This window comes from Sycon ciliatum, chromosome 7 (genome assembly GCF_964019385.1).
Source record: "Sycon ciliatum chromosome 7, ocSycCili1.1, whole genome shotgun sequence".
Classification (NCBI taxonomy): Eukaryota; Metazoa; Porifera; class Calcarea; order Leucosolenida; family Sycettidae; genus Sycon; species Sycon ciliatum.
Window position 1 is genome coordinate 26,174,201 of NC_088649.1, and position 18,816 is coordinate 26,193,016.

At 48.1% G+C, this 18,816-nt stretch overlaps 1 protein-coding gene across 1 annotated transcript in view; it reads left to right on the forward strand.

The window, feature by feature from the left end:
• The window catches only part of LOC135821755 (carboxypeptidase N subunit 2-like), a 178,932-nt gene that overhangs the window by 38,184 nt on the left and 121,932 nt on the right, over nt 1–18,816 (forward strand). Inside the window, exon 3 of the mRNA XM_065334753.1 lies at nt 3,731–3,802. Within this exon, the coding sequence (XP_065190825.1) occupies nt 3,731–3,802 (72 nt within the window). The remainder of the gene's footprint in view (nt 1–3,730; nt 3,803–18,816) is intronic.

The following is an 18,816-nucleotide window of genomic DNA, read 5'->3' on the forward strand; positions in this document are numbered from 1 at the left end:
TCCCCAGGTACTGAGACGGCGCTGATATCCTAGGAGTTCTGTTGGTGCAAAATGCCAGGTTACTGACTTATGGCGAGGTTTGTCCACCCAAAAATATGGGAGATTTCATGGATAACATACACACATAATACAGTGAATGGTATTGCAGTGGGCATCCAAAACGGTTGAACCAAACAAATATGGTATGATACCTAGAGGCTAGGCACACAAAAATCACTCAGGAATTGGACGCAAGTCCCGGGGCCTTGGTGCGTCACTACACCCGGACATTGAATGTTTGCCGGCGCACTGCTTTTGCTTCACCACTTCATACAAGTGTACGCACTCACTCAATTCGAAAGACTGGAACGAGACCAAACCGAATGTGACAACTAAGAGCAAGTTGTGCATTTGTTGGAACAACGTTCGGGCATTGCGAGAAGGATATCAGCAGGGTCCAACAATGGCAGCAACAGCACCAGGTGACGATGGAGTACCAAGGAGCTTGTATCATGCACATTACAGTGAGCAACAAGAGAAACCGTACTGTGGTACGTGAGATCAGAGCCTGGGCAGGATGATCGACACTGTGCACTGTGCTACAGCGCCTCAATTGTGCGAGAGAAAACAAACAGACCAGCAAGCACAGATCATGAACTGGTACACAACATTGACAAAGCACAAACCCAGCAAAGTTACAGGGCATAGCCGAGCGTTTCGTTGCCAATAAATTGCTTGAGAAGGGAGCAGTATTCCTTGCAACATTGCATGGAGTATACGAGAACGCAGAGTCAGAACCAGGCGTAACAAAGCAAGACGGCTACTGTACAGGGGACAGGCTTGGCGATCACTTGCATACTCGCACTTTTGGTACAACCAGGAAATTAGGCATCACGTCATACCGAAGTGGCTTCGACACGCTACATTGCATTCATAGCTGTACGGTGAACCTGTTACACGAGCTTCTGTGAAACAGACAGCATGCCAATGACCTGCAAGCACCAACAAACGCAGCCGGTAAAACAAACACTACATCACTGCCCAACATAAACTTGTACATGCTGATGAGAAGCAAGAATGTGCTTGATGTTGGAAGTTATGCTCGCATATTCAAAAACATGCATGGAAAAACATCAATGACATTGTTCACGAATACAACAGATACATCATACAGGGAGAGTAAGTAATCCTTCCTCCGTTTTGTATACGCGCACGTGCGCGTGGTAGAAAACCCAGCTACACTGTGACCGGTATAATCGCGGTCGTTTATCTGGCAGTCAGTCACATGGCATGTCGGGTATCCAACAGCACCGCACTGACAGCTTATGGACCTCATATTTAGTATTTATAGTCCTACTTCAAGTAAATGTAGACAGTCAGCATCATGAAAGCTGCCATTACGTAGAGTTAAATACAAGCCAGTCTCTAGAGATGAGCACGACTGTCTCAGGGTAATACTAGTGATAAATACAGGTACTTCGAAGTACTGTCTTTTTGATCTGTTAACACAAGATGGCTTTGTAGCTTCAGTCGTTCAGAATATTCATTTTATTCCGCGGGTGCCGCATAATTTACACGCAACTGTACTTGAGCAAGTCTCCAAACGCTACGTAATTGGCCGACATTTACTTGTCCACGGTGATGATAAGCACGGCTCCTACTTTTTAAATTATGAAAGGATTACATACGCAGGTACATCCACACAATGTGCACTATCCTGAAGTCGTGCGCAAATATTCAAAATCATTCACCGAACACAGAGAGGCGCACATACCGTAAAGTACCGCAAGAGCGCCCCACCTTGATTTTGCCGCGACAGATTTTACAGCCAGGGAAAGGAAAATCGTATGGCAGAGTGCAACGAAGTTCGTACGGTGTGAGCAACTTAGTGTATTACGGTCACACTAAGCAGGTTTTTGTGTGAAGCTCGTGTCCGCTCGAAGGTACGGATTGTCTGCAGAACGTGCAATATGTGTACAAAGTTTGTGTCGTATAACCTACAGACAGGAGACCACCTCCACAATACGACCCCGAAAGGACGAGATGGTGGGGCGCTCTGGCGGTACTTTACGGTACATGTAAATACGAAGGAACCACATGCGCAGCAAGGAGATTAGTCATTACTTTACTTATGAGTTGATGGATAGAAGTTTCCTTTCAGCTGACCATTACCACTCCTGAAAGCAATAGTGAGTGCTGTTGTTCTGATTCACAGGTATATACTCGGCCCTTAGCGCAATGTGTTTTCGAAGCTAGGCACATAATTTGCCAGATACTTTCGTAATTTTTTTAATTCCTGTCCTCTCTTTTCTAAATGCGGCTTATCCATTCGCCTTTATAACATTGGGTCTAGTTCCCGCTTATTGTGTGAATTAAAATAAACCAACCAACCCAGCAACATAGCAGATCGACGGATTTGGTCGAGTTGATCGACAATCAAGATCAGAATCAAAATCTGGACGATGAAGGCTGATCAGCAACACGATATTTGCGTACATTTACCCGAGTTGCCGGAGTTCGCAGCATGTAGCAAGGTGTGGGTTTTCCTCAGGTTCGGCGAGGAGCGAGCGTACGTCTGCTTGTTGTAATTTTCTTGTCGAGCAACTATTTGTCTCCAAAAGGTCGACACTATAATCAGTGACAATGCAGAGCTTGTTGACCGCGCAGCGTTTGGTCTCAGCGCGACTCCATTGACCTGGCAAGGAGGATATTTTGAAATCAGCTCGTAATGAAAATTCGATTTCTAGCACTCGGATGACTATGCTCAAAACCCCAATAATGACTATTGTGTTGAGATCATCACGTTATCTGCTTGCAGGAATATAGATCAGGTGGGAATAGAGACATTATGTCGATAGGAATCAACTTTATTCTCTTTGTCGAGCTATGTCGCTCCGGCAACAGAATGGTCCGAAAACTAGGATCTCTTCTTGGCGAAGAGGCTGACGTAGCACGGAGGAAGCAGCTTGCTTCAGCGGCCTTCACTTCAATGTGCAACCTTTGAAAACGGAGATCTGCTGTGAGTGAGCGTCCGCGCCTGTGACTGTAGTCGGCGTTCGTCCTACCCGTCCTCGCGTACAACTGTGGCACTTGGGACCTCACGCAATCTGCTTTCCAGAAGTTGGATGCCTTCCACCGACGTCAGTTGCGGTCTCTCCTTGGCATCAAATGGCCACAGCGCATCTCCAATGAAGCACTGTCCCAGAGGTGCCAAATAGAGGAGATCAGCATCTTCATCCGCCGTGCCAGGTGGCGTCTATTTGGTCACATCTTGAGGCTGCCACCATCAACCCCCGCAGTAATGACAATGGAATTTTTTTCGCAAACAACAGCACCAGATGGCTTGGCCGGCCACGCGTCACTCTTCCCAGCGTGCTGCATCAAGATCTGCAGAAAGCCGGGAAGGGTAGACTCCTGACTCTGGGAGATCTCCATTCGCTCCTGGTAACAGTTGCCTGTCGTAAGAGCTGGAAGGCTCTGCGTGAGGCAATATGTTCATCTAACTAGTTACAAATGAATGTACTTGTAATCGCATATTAGCCCGGTAGTGCAACATCAAATCAACCGGATATATCTCCTTAATTTGCTCATCTCCCTATGTTTCTCTCTCTCTCCCTCTCATACTCTCTCTCTCTATCATTCTCTCCCTCTCTCTCTCATCTACACCGGTGGGTGAGACGCAGATCTCACTGTAACCCAAACACTTGACGTACAATGTACATCTTATCCAAATCCTACTTTGTTCTCCCAGATATCTCAAGAATAATCAACTTGTTGACCTACCTGACGGGCTGTTCAAAGCCACAACCGAATTACAAACCCTGTAAGTCATGGTGGGCATGTATCGGAAAAGAGGTTTTTTGCGTAGTTCTGTCCAGTTGTCTTTGAGGCATCAAGACGAGGTAGAAGCGGGTGGTCTGCATTGGGACGAAAGTGAACTGTCATCAGTGCAGGTGCGCAAGTGAACGCTGTGTCCAGTAGGTCCATCGTACACTGCATTTCTTGGAAGAGAGACATGCTCTCTTAATGATTATGAACATGGTAGTAGATGAGTGGGGAAGAAGTGAAAAATCAAGCTTGGGTCGTAGATACAGTATGACAGAGAGAACAAAAGGGGAAAGGGAGAAAACAGGAGAGAGAGAGAGAGAGAGAGAGAGAGAGAGAGAGAGAGAGAGAGAGAGAGAGAGAGAGAGAGAGAGATGGAGAGAGAGACAGAATGAGAGAGAGAATGAGAGAGAGAGAGATTGAGAGAGAGAGAGAGAGAGAGAGAGAGTGAGAGAGTGAGAGAGTGAGAGAGAGAGGGGGGAGAGGGGAGAGAGAGAGAGAGAGAGAGAGAGAGAGAGAGAGAGGGAGGGAGGGGGGGGGAGAGAGGAATGAGAGTGAGAGGGGGGGGGGAGGGGAGGGGAGGGAGAGAGAGAGATATCGAGACAGAGATCGATCAGTATGTGAGAGTAGCTGACTGAGTTACTGCTCCGCTGCAATCACCTCTAAATGTAGTGCACGTATAAGAGCCTGGAAGGTCCGCTTTCCACCCTCAGTTCTGACGCTGACGGGAAGAGCATTCCACTGGACAATTGCCACAAACCAGATGGAACGTCGCCCGAAGGGACTGCGGAGAAAATGCACACATAGCAGATTGGACTGCTGCCCTCAAGTTGCCCGGATGTTGCTGGGGACGCCAACTGGAGCTGTGCCTGTGAACATCTCCTAAAGCAGTGGGCTAGCTTTGTGGTGGAGACACTGATGAACTTGGACCAGAAACCTTTGATTTAGCAGTTGCAGTAGGCTGGGGACATCGGCAGGGATAGAAGAGGGGCTGTGGGCACGAGATTACGCTGTTGGAGGGTTGACTGTAGACCTCTGTTGGAGAGTTTGGAGACTTGATCAAGAAGGGTTGGACTCCGCAAGAGCCGCTATCGTAAGGTGGCACCGATGCCAGCCTTGAACATCTTTTCAAACGGACCAAGCAGGTGTGTGCTAGGTCCTGGAAAGAAACTGTTTGAACCATAACACAGCTGGGAAAGGACCATGCTCAGGAACCATGTTCGCCGGGCAAGAAAACTCAGTCCTCGTCCATGCCTCCAGCGCTGACCAATTGTTCGCGCTGTCTTGCGACCAATATACTCCACATGTGGAGCCCAGGATAATTCCTTATCCAGGACTAAATCAAGGTACTGGGCTGTAGGGGTCACACAGAATTTCTCGGCATTGCAGAAGACCTCCGGTTGTATTGCAGCCGTGCCTCGTGGCCGGATGAAGAGCCACTGTGTCTTGGGAGTGTTGAGGAGCAGGCCAATGTTCTCCAGCCAGGTAGCAAGGTTTGTCATGGCGTGCGTGAGGGTTCTGCACACCATAGCAGGGTCAGAATGGGAGCAGTCGATGACAATGTCATCTGCAAATTATTGGTGCTGTACAGACGGTGGCAGTATGGTGTGGAGTTCACTAGTGTAGAGCACAAAAAGCAGTGGCCCAAGGACGCTACCTTGTGGAACACCACGGGAGCAACTGATGGCACCACTACCAGAGTCCAGAACTTTGACATTCTGGAAACGCCGTGAGACGTAGTCAGCGAACCAATCCAGGCCGTTCCATGCAATACAAAGGGAAAACAAAACTGGAACTAGACGTTCATGCTTAACACGGTCAAAGGCTTTCGACATATCAACTAACACTGTCCCAGCGATTTCTCGTTTGCATCGATCTGGAGCGGGAAAAGACGGACCTTGCCGCCACGGTACGGTTTTTGACAGACGACGCCAGCAATACAGCAGTGCAAGGCGGACCAGTCAGTGCACCATTGACCTCTGACGCGGCAAATGCAGGACCGGTAGTTCAACTCGAACCATACAACCTCTCCGACATCATTGCAGAGGAGGTTGAGAGGTCCAACCGTACTACCAGCGTCATAGTACGAGGACTGCCTGCATCATGGAATGAAACCCTATCCCTGCATTGCAGTACTCTGTTCAAATGTTCGACCTCTGACCTGCTGGAAGTCGAACGTTGGCGCCCACGCGCTACTGAACATGAGACTCCAGCGCCAGGTCCAGCTCCTGTCAGAGTACGCTTTGGAAACAAGCGCCTCAAGGCGTCAGCGTACAAGGATCGCCTTGGCCTGAAAGTGAATGGACATGATGTGTACGTCAACAACGACCTGACTCGACAACAGCAAACGAAGCGGAAGGCAGTACTACCGAAGTATAAGCAACTTCGAGCCAAAAAGGTCAAGTGCTCTCTGCCTTATGACGTCATATTGGATGACAAAGGGACACCTCTCTCTGACAATGCCATCCAGGATCTGCTGTCTGCTCAATAGGACATATCAGGGAACCCCCAGCCAGACAACCGCGCCGTCCTCAAAGTTGCTCATATAAACATCTGCAGTCTACGAAACAAAGTTCATGAAATCCATCATATCCTGCATGCCAATAAAATTCACATCATGTCAATTAATGAAACCTGGCTAGACAGCTCAGTATCAGATTCCCTGCTGAACATCCCTGGATATCGGATATATCGGAACGACAGGAACCTAAGGGGCGGAGGTGTGTGCTTGTACGTCATGTCTAGTCTCCGCGCTCGTCTCATCATGCCCGCATCTAACACACATCTGGAGTCGTTGTTTGTGTCAGTTCGCATTGCACGGGAGCCAGATGCGTGTAAGCTCCTCGTGAGTTCAGTCTACCGCCCACCGAGCTCTGGTACAGAATTCTGGGAGCAGTACAGTGCCCAGTTGGATGGCATTTTCGTGGACAGCTCTGACCTGCTAGTTCTGGGAGACTTGAACACGGACATCTTACAACCGACTCTACATCATAATCAGCATCTACTTAAGCTTTGTGCAGAGCACCAGCTGCAGAACATTGTCCACGCACCAACTAGAGCGCCGTCAAACACGTGTCTTGACCTGGCTCTGTTGAACACTACCTTTCCATTGCCCAATCCAACGATCATTCCCATGTCAGATCTTACTGATCACCACCTAGTCCGCCTTGATATTGTAATACCGGAATGGAAGCCCCCAGAAACCCAGAGAACTAAGGTTGTGAGAAAACCAGGAATAGCTACTATCAACTACTCTCAGTTTAATGCTGACCTGAATAATATGCTCGAGGACTCATCCTCATTTTCAACATTGGACAGTCAAACTTGCCATCTTCTAACGTCTATTGCTGCTGTTACTGATACGCATGCTCCATCTAAACAAGTTAGACTACCCCTCTGTCCCAAACCTAAGCCTCAACCGTGGGCAACACCAGAGTTACGGAAACTGCTGCAGCGCAGAACTACTCTGCATCGTAGAGTCCTTTCGCAGCCTGGGAATATGGTTCTTAAGCAACAGTATCGTTCTGTCAGACGTGAGGGGACGCTTCTGAGTAGGAGACTGAAATCCCGTTTCCTGATGCACCAGTTCTCGGCACTCCGACGAAATCCTAGAGGTCAGTGGGCTCTTCTTAACAGTCTGTCCGGCAGGCGGAAAGTAAGAAATCAGCCAATTGCATCTCTCAGTAGTCTGACAGAGACATTTGCTAACATAGTGCACGATCCAAGCCGGCCTGCTGACATATGTTTACGCCCAGCCACCCAACAGCCAACTACTGCTGCTCGACTGTCCCATTTTCGACCCGTAACTGTGGCGCACGTCACCACACTGCTCAAAGCAACAAACACAAGTAAGTCACCTGGCTCTGACAACGTCTTACCAGCCGTACTGAAGCATGGTCGTGATTCCATAGCAGTTTCTCTCACTGATATTATCAATAAATCTCTGAGCACAGGGTGCGTACCAGATATTTTCAAGAATGCCACAGTCAGCCCAGTTTTCAAATCAGGCGATGCAGAAAGCTCTACTAATTACAGACCAGTCTCATTATTGCCCATATGCAGCAAGATATTAGAACGAGTTATCTTGGAGCAGCTGATTGCATTCTTTAAGTTACACAACATCATGTACGTGCCTGACAATCAATTTGCCTACCGTACCAACAGCTCGTGTGAGGACTGCCTAGCGCTAGTGGTCGACGAATGGCTCCAAGCCCTTGATAACAACGAGTACTGCGGCATAGTGTTTGCAGATATGAGCAAAGCTTTTGACCGAGTTAAGCATCAAGAGCTCATTGACGAGTTGAAGATGCTTGGCATTGCTGACACTGCACTTGCTTGGTTTGCAAGCTACCTGACCAGACGCGTCCAGCGAGTAAGAGTAGGACAACAGCTAAGTGGGGCCCGCCCTTGCACAAGAGGCGTCCCACAAGGCTCCGTGCTCGGCCCATTGCTATTTTGCATTTACACCCGTGACGCACCACAGTGCTTCCAACATGCATTAAATCAACTTTATGCCGATGATATCACACTCTATATCAGGCACAAGTCCATCCAGATCATCACAACCCAGCTGAGTGCTGACCTTGCCGCTCTGGACCGCTACCTAGATCAGAAGGGATTGGTGTTAAACCCGTCCAAGACTCAGTTTGTCCTGCTCAGGCGACCGAGCACGGAGCTGCCACCTGGCACCACAGTCAACTGCCGGGGCACTTCCATAGTCCCATCTGCTTACGCTCGGTACTTAGGAATACTGGTTGACGAACATCTGTCTTTCTCAACCCAAGTGGATGCAGTATGTGCAAATGTCAATAGGAAGGTTGGAGCATTTGTCCACGCAAAGCAGAATATCAGCATTTTTGGCAAACGACTTTTCTATTTATCGATCATTCAGTCCACATTTGAGTTTGGCAGCACTGCATATATTCATTGCTTATCACAAGCCCTATATGACAAGCTTCTTACTGCCAGCCGCGTAGCATTAAAGAGAATATTTTCGTTGGATAGAATGACTCCCACCACTCTTCTATACAGTCATACTAACTTGTACGCCCTTGAGAAACGCCTCAACTTCAAAACCTATGTATTTGTTTACCGCTGCCTGAATGGACTTGCTAGTCCTCTTCTGCGAGACCGCTTTACCTTGCGCGCCCATGGTGCTCGCACTGCAGCCACCACCCGTGGCCAAGTCTCTGCTGCTCTTGTTCTGCCCCCCGCTAACACCCGATATGGCTTTAGTGCAATTTCTTATTTGGGCGCTGCCAGGTGGAATACACTTCCACCGGCTTGCCGCATGTCTAGTTCACCAGCTGAATTTCGCTCATCCATCAAATTATACCTAGGGTTCCCTGTAAAAAGGCGCTGACGCCTGTTGGGAATTCCCTAGTAAAAGAAGAATAAATAATAATAATATAATAATCTAGCGGTGGACCATAGATTAACAGCTATCACAAGTGCATCCTCAGTCGAATGTGCCTCCAGATAGGCAGTAAGCTATCTCTTAACCATTGTCTCCAGAATACGAGAGATAATGGGGTGGAGAGACACTGGACGATAGTTCTGGGGCAGGGTTCGGTTGCCACACAATGGACTGAAATGTGACACTTTGAAGGTCGGTGGAACTTGTCAAGTTCCAAGAGACAAATTGATAATGCTTGTGAGATTCGATGCAAGAACCAAGACATCTTCATGTGAAACTGGCTGGAAATTGGATAGGGATGTCTCAATGCTGGCCCTGCGGTTGGCTGAAGGTTCAATGTCCGAGCTGGGTCATGGACAATACTACCAAAGAGTGAAATTAGTTCTGTGATGGATGCCTGTGGCTCAGACGTCTCTTTCTTCCAACCAGCAACTGCATTCATGATTGACCAAAGTCTTCGCTGGTCACTAGTGTTGCACTGTGCAGTGAAGAACTCGTTTCTGAGCTGATGAACTAGCTTTCATGCTGCAACCCTTGCAGCTCTATGTGGGTTGCGTAGCTCCTCATTTTGTTTGTCCCGCATCAACAAGCGGTGAAGCCAGTTCCGTTCCCTCAAACGGGCTACTGGTGCTGCATTTAGCCATGGACAAGGACGGGTGTCCTTTTTTGTCGGTGTACTACTGGTGCATGGTCATTCAGAGTAGAGAGGAGAGCGGAGGTTAGGCAATTTGCAAATGTGTCCACATCTGCTTGCGCCTGTAGCGTGCTCAGCTTGTTGCTAAGGTCTACATTAAACTGTTCGCAGTTTATCTTATGTAGTCGGCGACTAGGATTCGGGCGGTCGGTCTTGTGATGTCCGGAATTCCCACAAGCAATACGAGCTATTATTATTATGTCTCCTTTATTCAGATCTTTCGAAGGCGATAAGCCAGACCCACCGGGAAATATTTCCATCGGTGGGACAGCAAAAATAAAGTGCAAAAATAAAAAAGCTAAAAACCAAAGGGACAAGAAATAGGGGAAGGAAGAGGAAGAATGGAAAGAAACTCAATCCGAACTCCAACATCAAAATAATAATAAAGAATTTGCAGCGACAGGCAAAGTACATCAGCCAATGAAGGGAGTAACAAAGGAAATAGCAGTCTTTATCAGTCTCTATTCAAGTCTCTTAGCTATTGAACATGCAAACGCAGCAGAGGTGCATCTACATGTAAAGGATAGTTCTTAGTATTTTAATCGAACCTTGGATAGCCTCCTGTTGCACAATAGCCAGATCTCCTCCCTGCACAGTCCGAAGGCATCGAGGAGTCTCTCCCACCAAGCCTCCCAGGGCACCGACAACCACAGGGACCACGTCAACCTGGGTGAGGGACCAAATCCTGGAAATCTCTCGCTTCAAGTCATAATATTTCGAGCGCTTTTCAGCCATTTTCTTATTGATGTTGTTCTCACCAGGAACGCTGATATCTATAATGTAGGTGACGCGTTCCTTGTCATCAACAAGGAGTAGATCGGGCCTGTTTGCTGATAGTTTCAGGTCAGTTGGGACCGAATACTCCCAATAGAGGCGATACCGATCACTTTTGACCAATGCTATAAGCTGGTGGTCGAAGCGTGAAGCACCAGTAGGTAGATCTCGTGCTCTACACATTTCGAAGTGCACATACTTTACTATCCGGTTATGTCGTTCAATGTAACTGGTCCGAGCAAGAACTGGGCAGGCACTGACAATGTGGTCAATTGTTTCTAAGCTGCCCTTGCAAAGCCTGCAATTGGCATCAGTTCGAGCAATTGACTTCATTAGGGCGTATTGGTAATTTTTCGTTTTGAGGGATTGGTCTTGTGCTGCCATAATCATGCCTTCAGTTGAAGGTTTCAGTGTCCTTGATTTCAACCACATGAAGGTAAGCTCCTTATCTAGGTGATTCTCCTCCAATCGGATCCAATACCCCCCCCCCCCCCATGCAGCGGCATAGTGGAAAGTGTTTTGGATTTTCGCTCAGCACACGCTTGTTTAATGGTGTGCTTATTGGGTAAAGCTGGTCCAGCTGCTGGCAGATCCAAACTCGACAGGAACTTAGCGGCCTTTGCAGTTATTGAGTGGCTTTTTGTTGTAGGGTTTTGTTGATGATACTGATAAAGCAGGCTTATTCTGTCTATTGGGCTGGTACTCATGTAGCGGGCCAGGCCACACATGCTCCGGCCGTGCATATCCTCACAAGAGACCAAGCCCCGGCCTCCATCTCCCCTCTTCATGTAGAGCCTGTTGACTGAGGCTTTGGGGTGGTGAAATCCAGACGCAGTCAAGGCTGATCTTGTCGCTCGATCTGTGGTCTTGATTTCAGCCTCGGTCCAATTTACGATTCCATAACTATATGTCATAACCGGCAGAGCATACGTATTGATGGCCTTGATCATGTTTCGCGCATTCAATCCACTGTTAAGAAGCAAATGTAATCTCTTTTTGTATTCTGCAGTGAGTTGCGCCTTGAGCTGCGGGTGAGGTATCATGGCTGCTTGCACTACTCCAAGGTACTTGTATGTTTCATTGAGTCGTAGCGACTCTGCAATGGTCTCATCGCGAACCTGGATAGAGCATCCTTCATCTAGTTTTCCTCTCCGAATGTGCAGCACGGCACACTTGGCCGGGTTGAGATTCATGTCATCACCAACGCCACACATGGTAGACACGAGGGTAGTCACATCCTTTGTAGTTTTCCCGAGGAGTTTAATGTCGTCCATGTACTAAGAGTGATTGATAGTCAACTCGGCGTCTCTACAGCTGACTCTGTATCCCAAAGGCAATCGGTTGAGCTCAAAGCTGATCTGGTTTAGAACCAGGCAAAACAGTAACGGGGATAATGTGTCACCGTGAAATATGCCTCTTCTTATAGAAATGTTGCCGGTAGTGACCCTGCATTCCCCCTGGTCGCATATGTGCATTGTCGTTCTCCAGTTCTGCATGCTACGAGCAATAGTTGTGACCAAAGACGGGTGGAATCGATACATTGTCAAAGCATGTAGAATCCATTCATGCGACACACTATCAAACGCCTTTTTGAAGTCCAGGTATGCCATGACCAGATTTCGCCCTTTCGTATGGGCATCCTCCAGAATCATCTAATCCACCAACAGGTGCTCCTTGCAACCAAGACCAGCTGCTGCACAACCGCTCTGCTCCGTTGCAAGTATTTCATGTTGATTGATGTGCTGCCACATAATCTTCGATATGGCGGCGGTAAAGAGCTTGTACTGTATCGGAAGACACGTAATTGGTCTATAATCTTTGGGCATTGCCGAAGGTGGAGAAGTCTTCGGGAGGAGAGTAGTAGCGCCAGACGTCAACCATCCCGGAATGTCACTGTGGCCATCTATCACCCTCTGGTAGGCTCTCCAGAGGTAAGAATGCAGGCTTGTCAGCCTCTTCCACCAGTACCCATGCAACTTGTCATGGCCCGGAGCCCTCCACAAGGCTAGTCTGCGCAGGCAGTCAGCCAGGATGTCCTGGGTGATAACTGCGCTACTCTGCACAGGGACGTGTTCTTCATAATATTCTGCTTGCCTTACATACCACTCACCAGCGGTGAACGGCGCAGGTGTAGACAAAAGATCACTCCAGAATTCGGTGGCTTCACCCGCCTCTGGAAATTCCGGCGTCTCCAATCGATTTGAAGCACCACTAACAGAGTGTGCAGGCTCCCGAAGCGTCCGGTAGAAAGCACGCTCATTCATTTGGACCATTTTGTTGGCTTTTTTGGCCTTTTCATTTTCTCGGTATCGACGCATCCTGGCTGCTAGCGCAAGAAGTCGATCTTTCTTTCCCTGTAGCTTCATTTCCAATTCGTCTGTGCTTTTTTTGTTGGATTAGGGAGGCATTGTCGCTGTGCTATGTCGGCCACGACCTCTGCATGATACCTCTTCTCCAACTCCTCCATTACATCACTAATCTCCTCTGGCACCAGCTCATCTTCCAGGTTGTACTGCTCAGCATCAGTGTTGGTGGCGTTTTCTACAGTCGGTAGATTGGGTTCAACACCACACGCCACATCATCGCTGTCATCACTGACTAGGCAACTCACATGTACACGTACCGCTGGGTGAACTGCTTCCACATGCACAAGCGCACACAGCCTGGCCACGCGGTGTCATGTCAGCAGCAGTAGTACTAGCAGCAGCAGCAGCAGCAGCAGCAGCAGCAGCAGCAGCAGCAACAGCAGCAGCAGCAGCAGCAGCAGCAGCAGCAGCAGCAGCAGCAGCAGCAGCAGCAGCAGCAGCAGCAGCAGCAGCAGCAGCAGCAACTGTACTACTAGCTGTAGTACCAGTACTAGTACTACAGCTAGACTCCCTCTAATTCGAATACGGTGTAATTCAAACATTCCGTGTAATTCGAACTTTTTCGTTGTACCGATCTTCGGCAAGTCACTTCAAGTCAAATTCGAACGCATTATTCGAAGTACGAAAAGTGCGCCCGATGGATAATTCGAACTCTGCCTTCGTACAGAAGAGCAATTTACAGTACAGTGACTATGTCCTTCGAGCGCTTATTTCGAAGTGAGATGGAGTTGCTCTACTCGTAATTCAAAAGTTCATTTTTTCTCCTTCTCTAGCCAAGAGTAACTCAAAAATTGATCTCTGGTCCGCTCCAGGATCGACAATAGCGTTGAAGAAACCCACCTTCTCTCGAATGATTTGATCCAAGCCCGTGCAAGACAAAGTGCAAAGATTTGATTGAAGACGACTTCTTCCAGGTGGTTGGCTCCCTTCGCGGATCTCAATGGCTTGTCATGTCGCGCCAGTTCATGCGCAAAGAAGCTTGGGACTGAACAACAACTGGAAGTCGTAAAAATTGCCTATGCCTATGCTCCACTTCCGTTCTTCAGAACGACGTGCTGGTCTCCAACGGGCTTTCATGACGCAGAGAAGGCAGCGCTGTTCTTTTGCGTTGAAATCGTTTCAGGACAACTGCAGCGATTGAAAACTGCTTCGCAGAACTTCGTAGAAGATGAAAATAATGTCCAATGACTTCGTGTCGATCCAGTGTTTTGGTGAAATGAACTGATCTCGTTGTTCATGATCACCTATGTTTCGTTGATGCAAATAAAATGTGCAAAAATAATCAGGACACAATTTCGAGCATTTTGACGTACATATCATCAGTACATGGGACTGCATTTGGATAATTAGAAGTTCCGGATAATTCGAATTTAGGGCCTGGCAATTTGAGGTTCGAATTAGAGGGAGTCTACCTGTAGTAGCAGAAGCACCGGCACCACCACTGCACCCCGCCAGGCCACGGTCACCTAGCGCTCCAGTCGCCACGGCTTGCTCACATAGCGCATCCCGAGACGCCTCTGGACTGGTCTCCGTCCTTGTTGGTTCTTCTGCCGTGCACTGTTGACGAATCGCCTCGACATCGGCGGAGGAGAGTCGTCCGCTCTTCCGAATTTCGCGCAACTGGTTGGCCAAATTCACCTCGCTTACCTGTCTCTCCATGCCCCTGCCACACCAAGCATTGTGCATCCGTCTCATGTACCCACGAGACTGGACACCTCCAGGCGTCACAATTGCGTAGCACTCAGCCAACACTCTCACTTCTTCCTCCGCCCAGCGCTTTCTCCGCCCCCCCCCGGCCCCCATTTCCGTCCATTATTGACATAAGTATTACAATGAACAAACTGTTCAATTTTCTGAGCGGACAAGCCATTGAGCCACGCTAAGGAAGCTCTGCTCATCAGAGCTCAGAAAGTGCAACCGTTCACATCGTTAGGAAAATTATTATTATTATTATTATTATTATTATTATTTGAAACTCGGGTATTGAGCCAATAATAAAAGTAGAAAGGAAAAGGACATATGGAAACGAGTTAAGAGTAACTCTCCACCATTTGACTAGATACTATATACAGTCAGAAAGTGCAACAACTAGGCACAAAACCGACAGAGTACTGAGACATTCGACGTCCTGACACCTAGCTTCAACACATCTCCGTAGCGCTAACCGACAGCCTTCCAACTTGGAAGGTTCAAGGTTATGGAAAGACCAAAGAGGGGAAGGCAAGCGCAACGACAACGAGCACAAGCTACAGTCCCAACGGAACAAAGAATGTCGATTGTCACTGGACGATGACGAGACCAGTAGGCGATTTGACAAAGCGGTCTAACTACAATTCGAAGCAGCAAAGCAGCACACCACCCAACTTGGGTGGGTCAAAAATATCAAAGATAAGTTAAAAAGGGGGAAGCTTTGCGAGAACGAATTTACTTTTATTATTATTATTTTAACTAGTTTGAGGGAAAGAGACAAACGGGAAAAGTCTGAAGAAAAAATTGACTGTCACCACCAGGACTCGAACCAGGGACCTTCTCTTGTAGCTGGCGATGCTCTAACCACTGAGCCATGGTGTAGTCGTCATCCCAGCAGAGACTGTTCAACATTTTCTTCAGACTTCGTAACTCACACTTCCTGTGAATCCACAGAGGCGGGTGGGACGCAGCCCTCACTATTATTATTATTATTATTATTATTATTATTATTATTATTACACAAGAGAGAGTTTGGAAGCTTTGTTACAACTCTTAGTTTCTCGTATTACTACGATCATCAGCCAACTGATGGATCCAGAACGGGCAGCCAGAACATAAGGGGGGTAAGGTGGGAAATTCCGAGGGGTGACATAGGCGACGCGTATTATAGCGCAAGAGTCAGGTGCAGGCGTGAAGTTGCCAAGTCTTCAGATCTGGGGCTAGTCAGCAGTAGTTCCAGGGTGAATGGTGGATGAAGGGAAGCGGAGTATTCGATGTGACGATGGGATGCTATGAGGGTGCTGAAGTCTGTGAGTTGGTCGGTACGCTGGCCCTTGCCAAACTATCCGAGGTGTACAACGGCAGTGACATTGGACTCTTCCACAACGATCGGCTGGCAGTATTCCGGAACGTATCGGGACCAGAAGTGGACAGGATCAGAAAGGACATGACCAAAGTTTTCAACAGCCTAGGACTAAAAATTACCATCCAGGCAAACTAACATCAGTCGACTTCCTAGACATCACGCTGGACCTACGCACTGGCAAGTACCGTCCATATCGGAAGCCCAATGACCGGCCACTGTATGTCCATCACAAATCCAACCACCCAACGATCATCATCCAGAACTTGCCCTCTTCCATCAGCCGAAGACTAACGGACATATCAACGGATCAAGAGACATTCCAGGACGCATCTCAAATGTACAACAATGCGCTCAGAGACAGCGGGTACAATGAGACCGTCCATTTCTTGGAGGAATGGAAAAGTGGGAAAAGGAAGAGACAAAGGAAGAGACACCGGAATATCAGATGGTTTAATCAACCGTTCAGTACGATTGTGTCCACGAACGTTGGTCAGCGATTCCTGCAACTCGTCAGCAAGCACTTCCACAAAGGATGCAAATTATACAAGATATTTAACCGGAACACGCTAAAGTTCAGTTACAGCTGCATGCCAAATGTCGCCAACATCATCAAGCAACACAACAATAGTATCCTCCGCAGCGACCACCAGAATAAGACCAAGGATGTGAGAACCTGCAACTGCCGTGTCAAAAGTGATTGCCCCTTGTAAGGAAACTGTCTAGCATCGAGCATTGTGTACAGGGCACATGTAACCGGCAGCGACATGAATGAGTACACTGGATTAACGGAAGGGACAATCAAGACACGATTCAATGGTCATCAACATACTATTCGCCACAAGAAGCACGAGACCTCAACGAGACTGTCCAGACACATCTGGAGACTGAATGATGAAAACAAACCTTACAGTATCAGGTTGTCCGTTGTGAGGAGAGCCGCACCATACTCTAACATCTCGAAGCGCTGCAACCTGTGTCTGGCCGAGAAGCTAGAGATTGCCTGGGCCGACAAGACCAGCTCCCTCAACAAGAGGTCAGAGCTTGTGTCCAAGTGTCGTCATGAAAACAAGTTCTACCTCTGTAACTTTGCCCGCAAGGTCAAGTGAATCTAGCTGGCAGTCCCGCTGCCTAGTGTGCATGTGTCTGTGTGTGCGCGTGTGTGTGTGTGTGTGTGTGTGTGTGTGTGTGAGTGAGTGTGCGCGTGCATGTGTGAGTGTGTGTGTGTGTGTGTTTGTGTGCATGCGTGAGAAAGAGAGCGTGCATGTGTGAGTGTGTTTGTGTGCATGCGTGAGAAAGAGAGTGCGTGTGGGTGATTGGATAAGTGCGGGTGCAAGTATGTGTGCGGTAGGTGTGAGAATGAAAGGATGAGTATTGTGGCCGTGTGTTCGTGTGTGTGTGTGTATGTGTGTGTGTGTGAGAGAGAGAAGGTTTGTGTGAGATTTGGAGAATGCGTGTGAGAGAGATATAGAGAATGAATGTGTGTGTGTGTGAGATATAGAGAATGAATGTGTGTGTGTGTGTGTGTGTGTGTGTGTGTGTGTGTGTGTGTGCGTGCGCGTGTGTAAGATATAGAGAATGAATGTGTGGATGTGCGTGTGAGTGTATGTGTATGTGAGAAAGGGGAGAGAGTGTGGGTGTATATTTGTGTAGTGGTGTGGGCATGTGTGGATTTTGGCATTTGTCCCTGTCATACTTTCACGAGGTGTGACACCAAACAACTGCAACGATAACACCTTCTCCTTCTGTACACATAGTTCTGGATCTAGTTTTCGAATATACACAGCTTCTAACACAGCAAGATGTAACTTAGACCTTCCACTAGTCAAAAGATATCATCACTATACAACTTACGACAACTAGCACTACCCGACAAATGACGCTTGAAGGACGATGCCCGATCACTTAGCTCTGTCACCTTCGACGCCTGCCGTTGTTCTCTTCCGTTAGGCTTGTTTGGTTGGTTGCTCCGGTCCACACCTCCAACGTCCATTGATTTTATGTCCGTTTTTGTTGATTTCATGGCCGTTTTCGTTTCACTTCTTGGTCTTCCTCGTTTCCTCTTGTTGATCGTTGTTTTCACTTCCATTATCGACGTATTCAAATCCCCAGTATTAGTACTCCGTCTCTTCACCTTGCTTCTGGTAACTCTTCCGGTGTCTATGAGCTCCAGTGTCACATTGGATGGTTTTCAAGACGGTCTCCCTCGCTTCCTCACGCTAATCTGAGATGGGCCAAGCTCCCCGCCCGTCGAGGCGGAGGCACGCATGCGTACATCTACACTGGACGCAGACGCATGATTGCAGGAGTTTGTGTGCGCTTAGATTTGTCATACGAAAGCAGATGCCTGTGTATGCGTGTGGACATGTGTCTATAGGTGTGTGTATATGCGTGTGTGTGTGTGTGTGTTTGTGCGTGTGCGAGTTAGGGTGTTGTGGGTGGGTGGGTGTCTGTGTGTGCGTGCGCCCGTGTGCAAGTTAGGGTGTTGTGGGTGGGTGTATGTGTGTGTGTGTGTGTGTGTGTGTGTGTGTGTTAGTGGCTGCGTTTATGTGTGTATGTGTGTTGGTATTACTATGTGTGTGCGTGTTAGTATGTGTGTGTGTGTGTGTGTGAGCGAGATTAAGCGCGTACTTGTTAGTGCTAGACCTGCGCCTACTGCATCTGCCTCTGAAATAGCCTGTCCCTGTATACATTCACGCGATTACTCCTC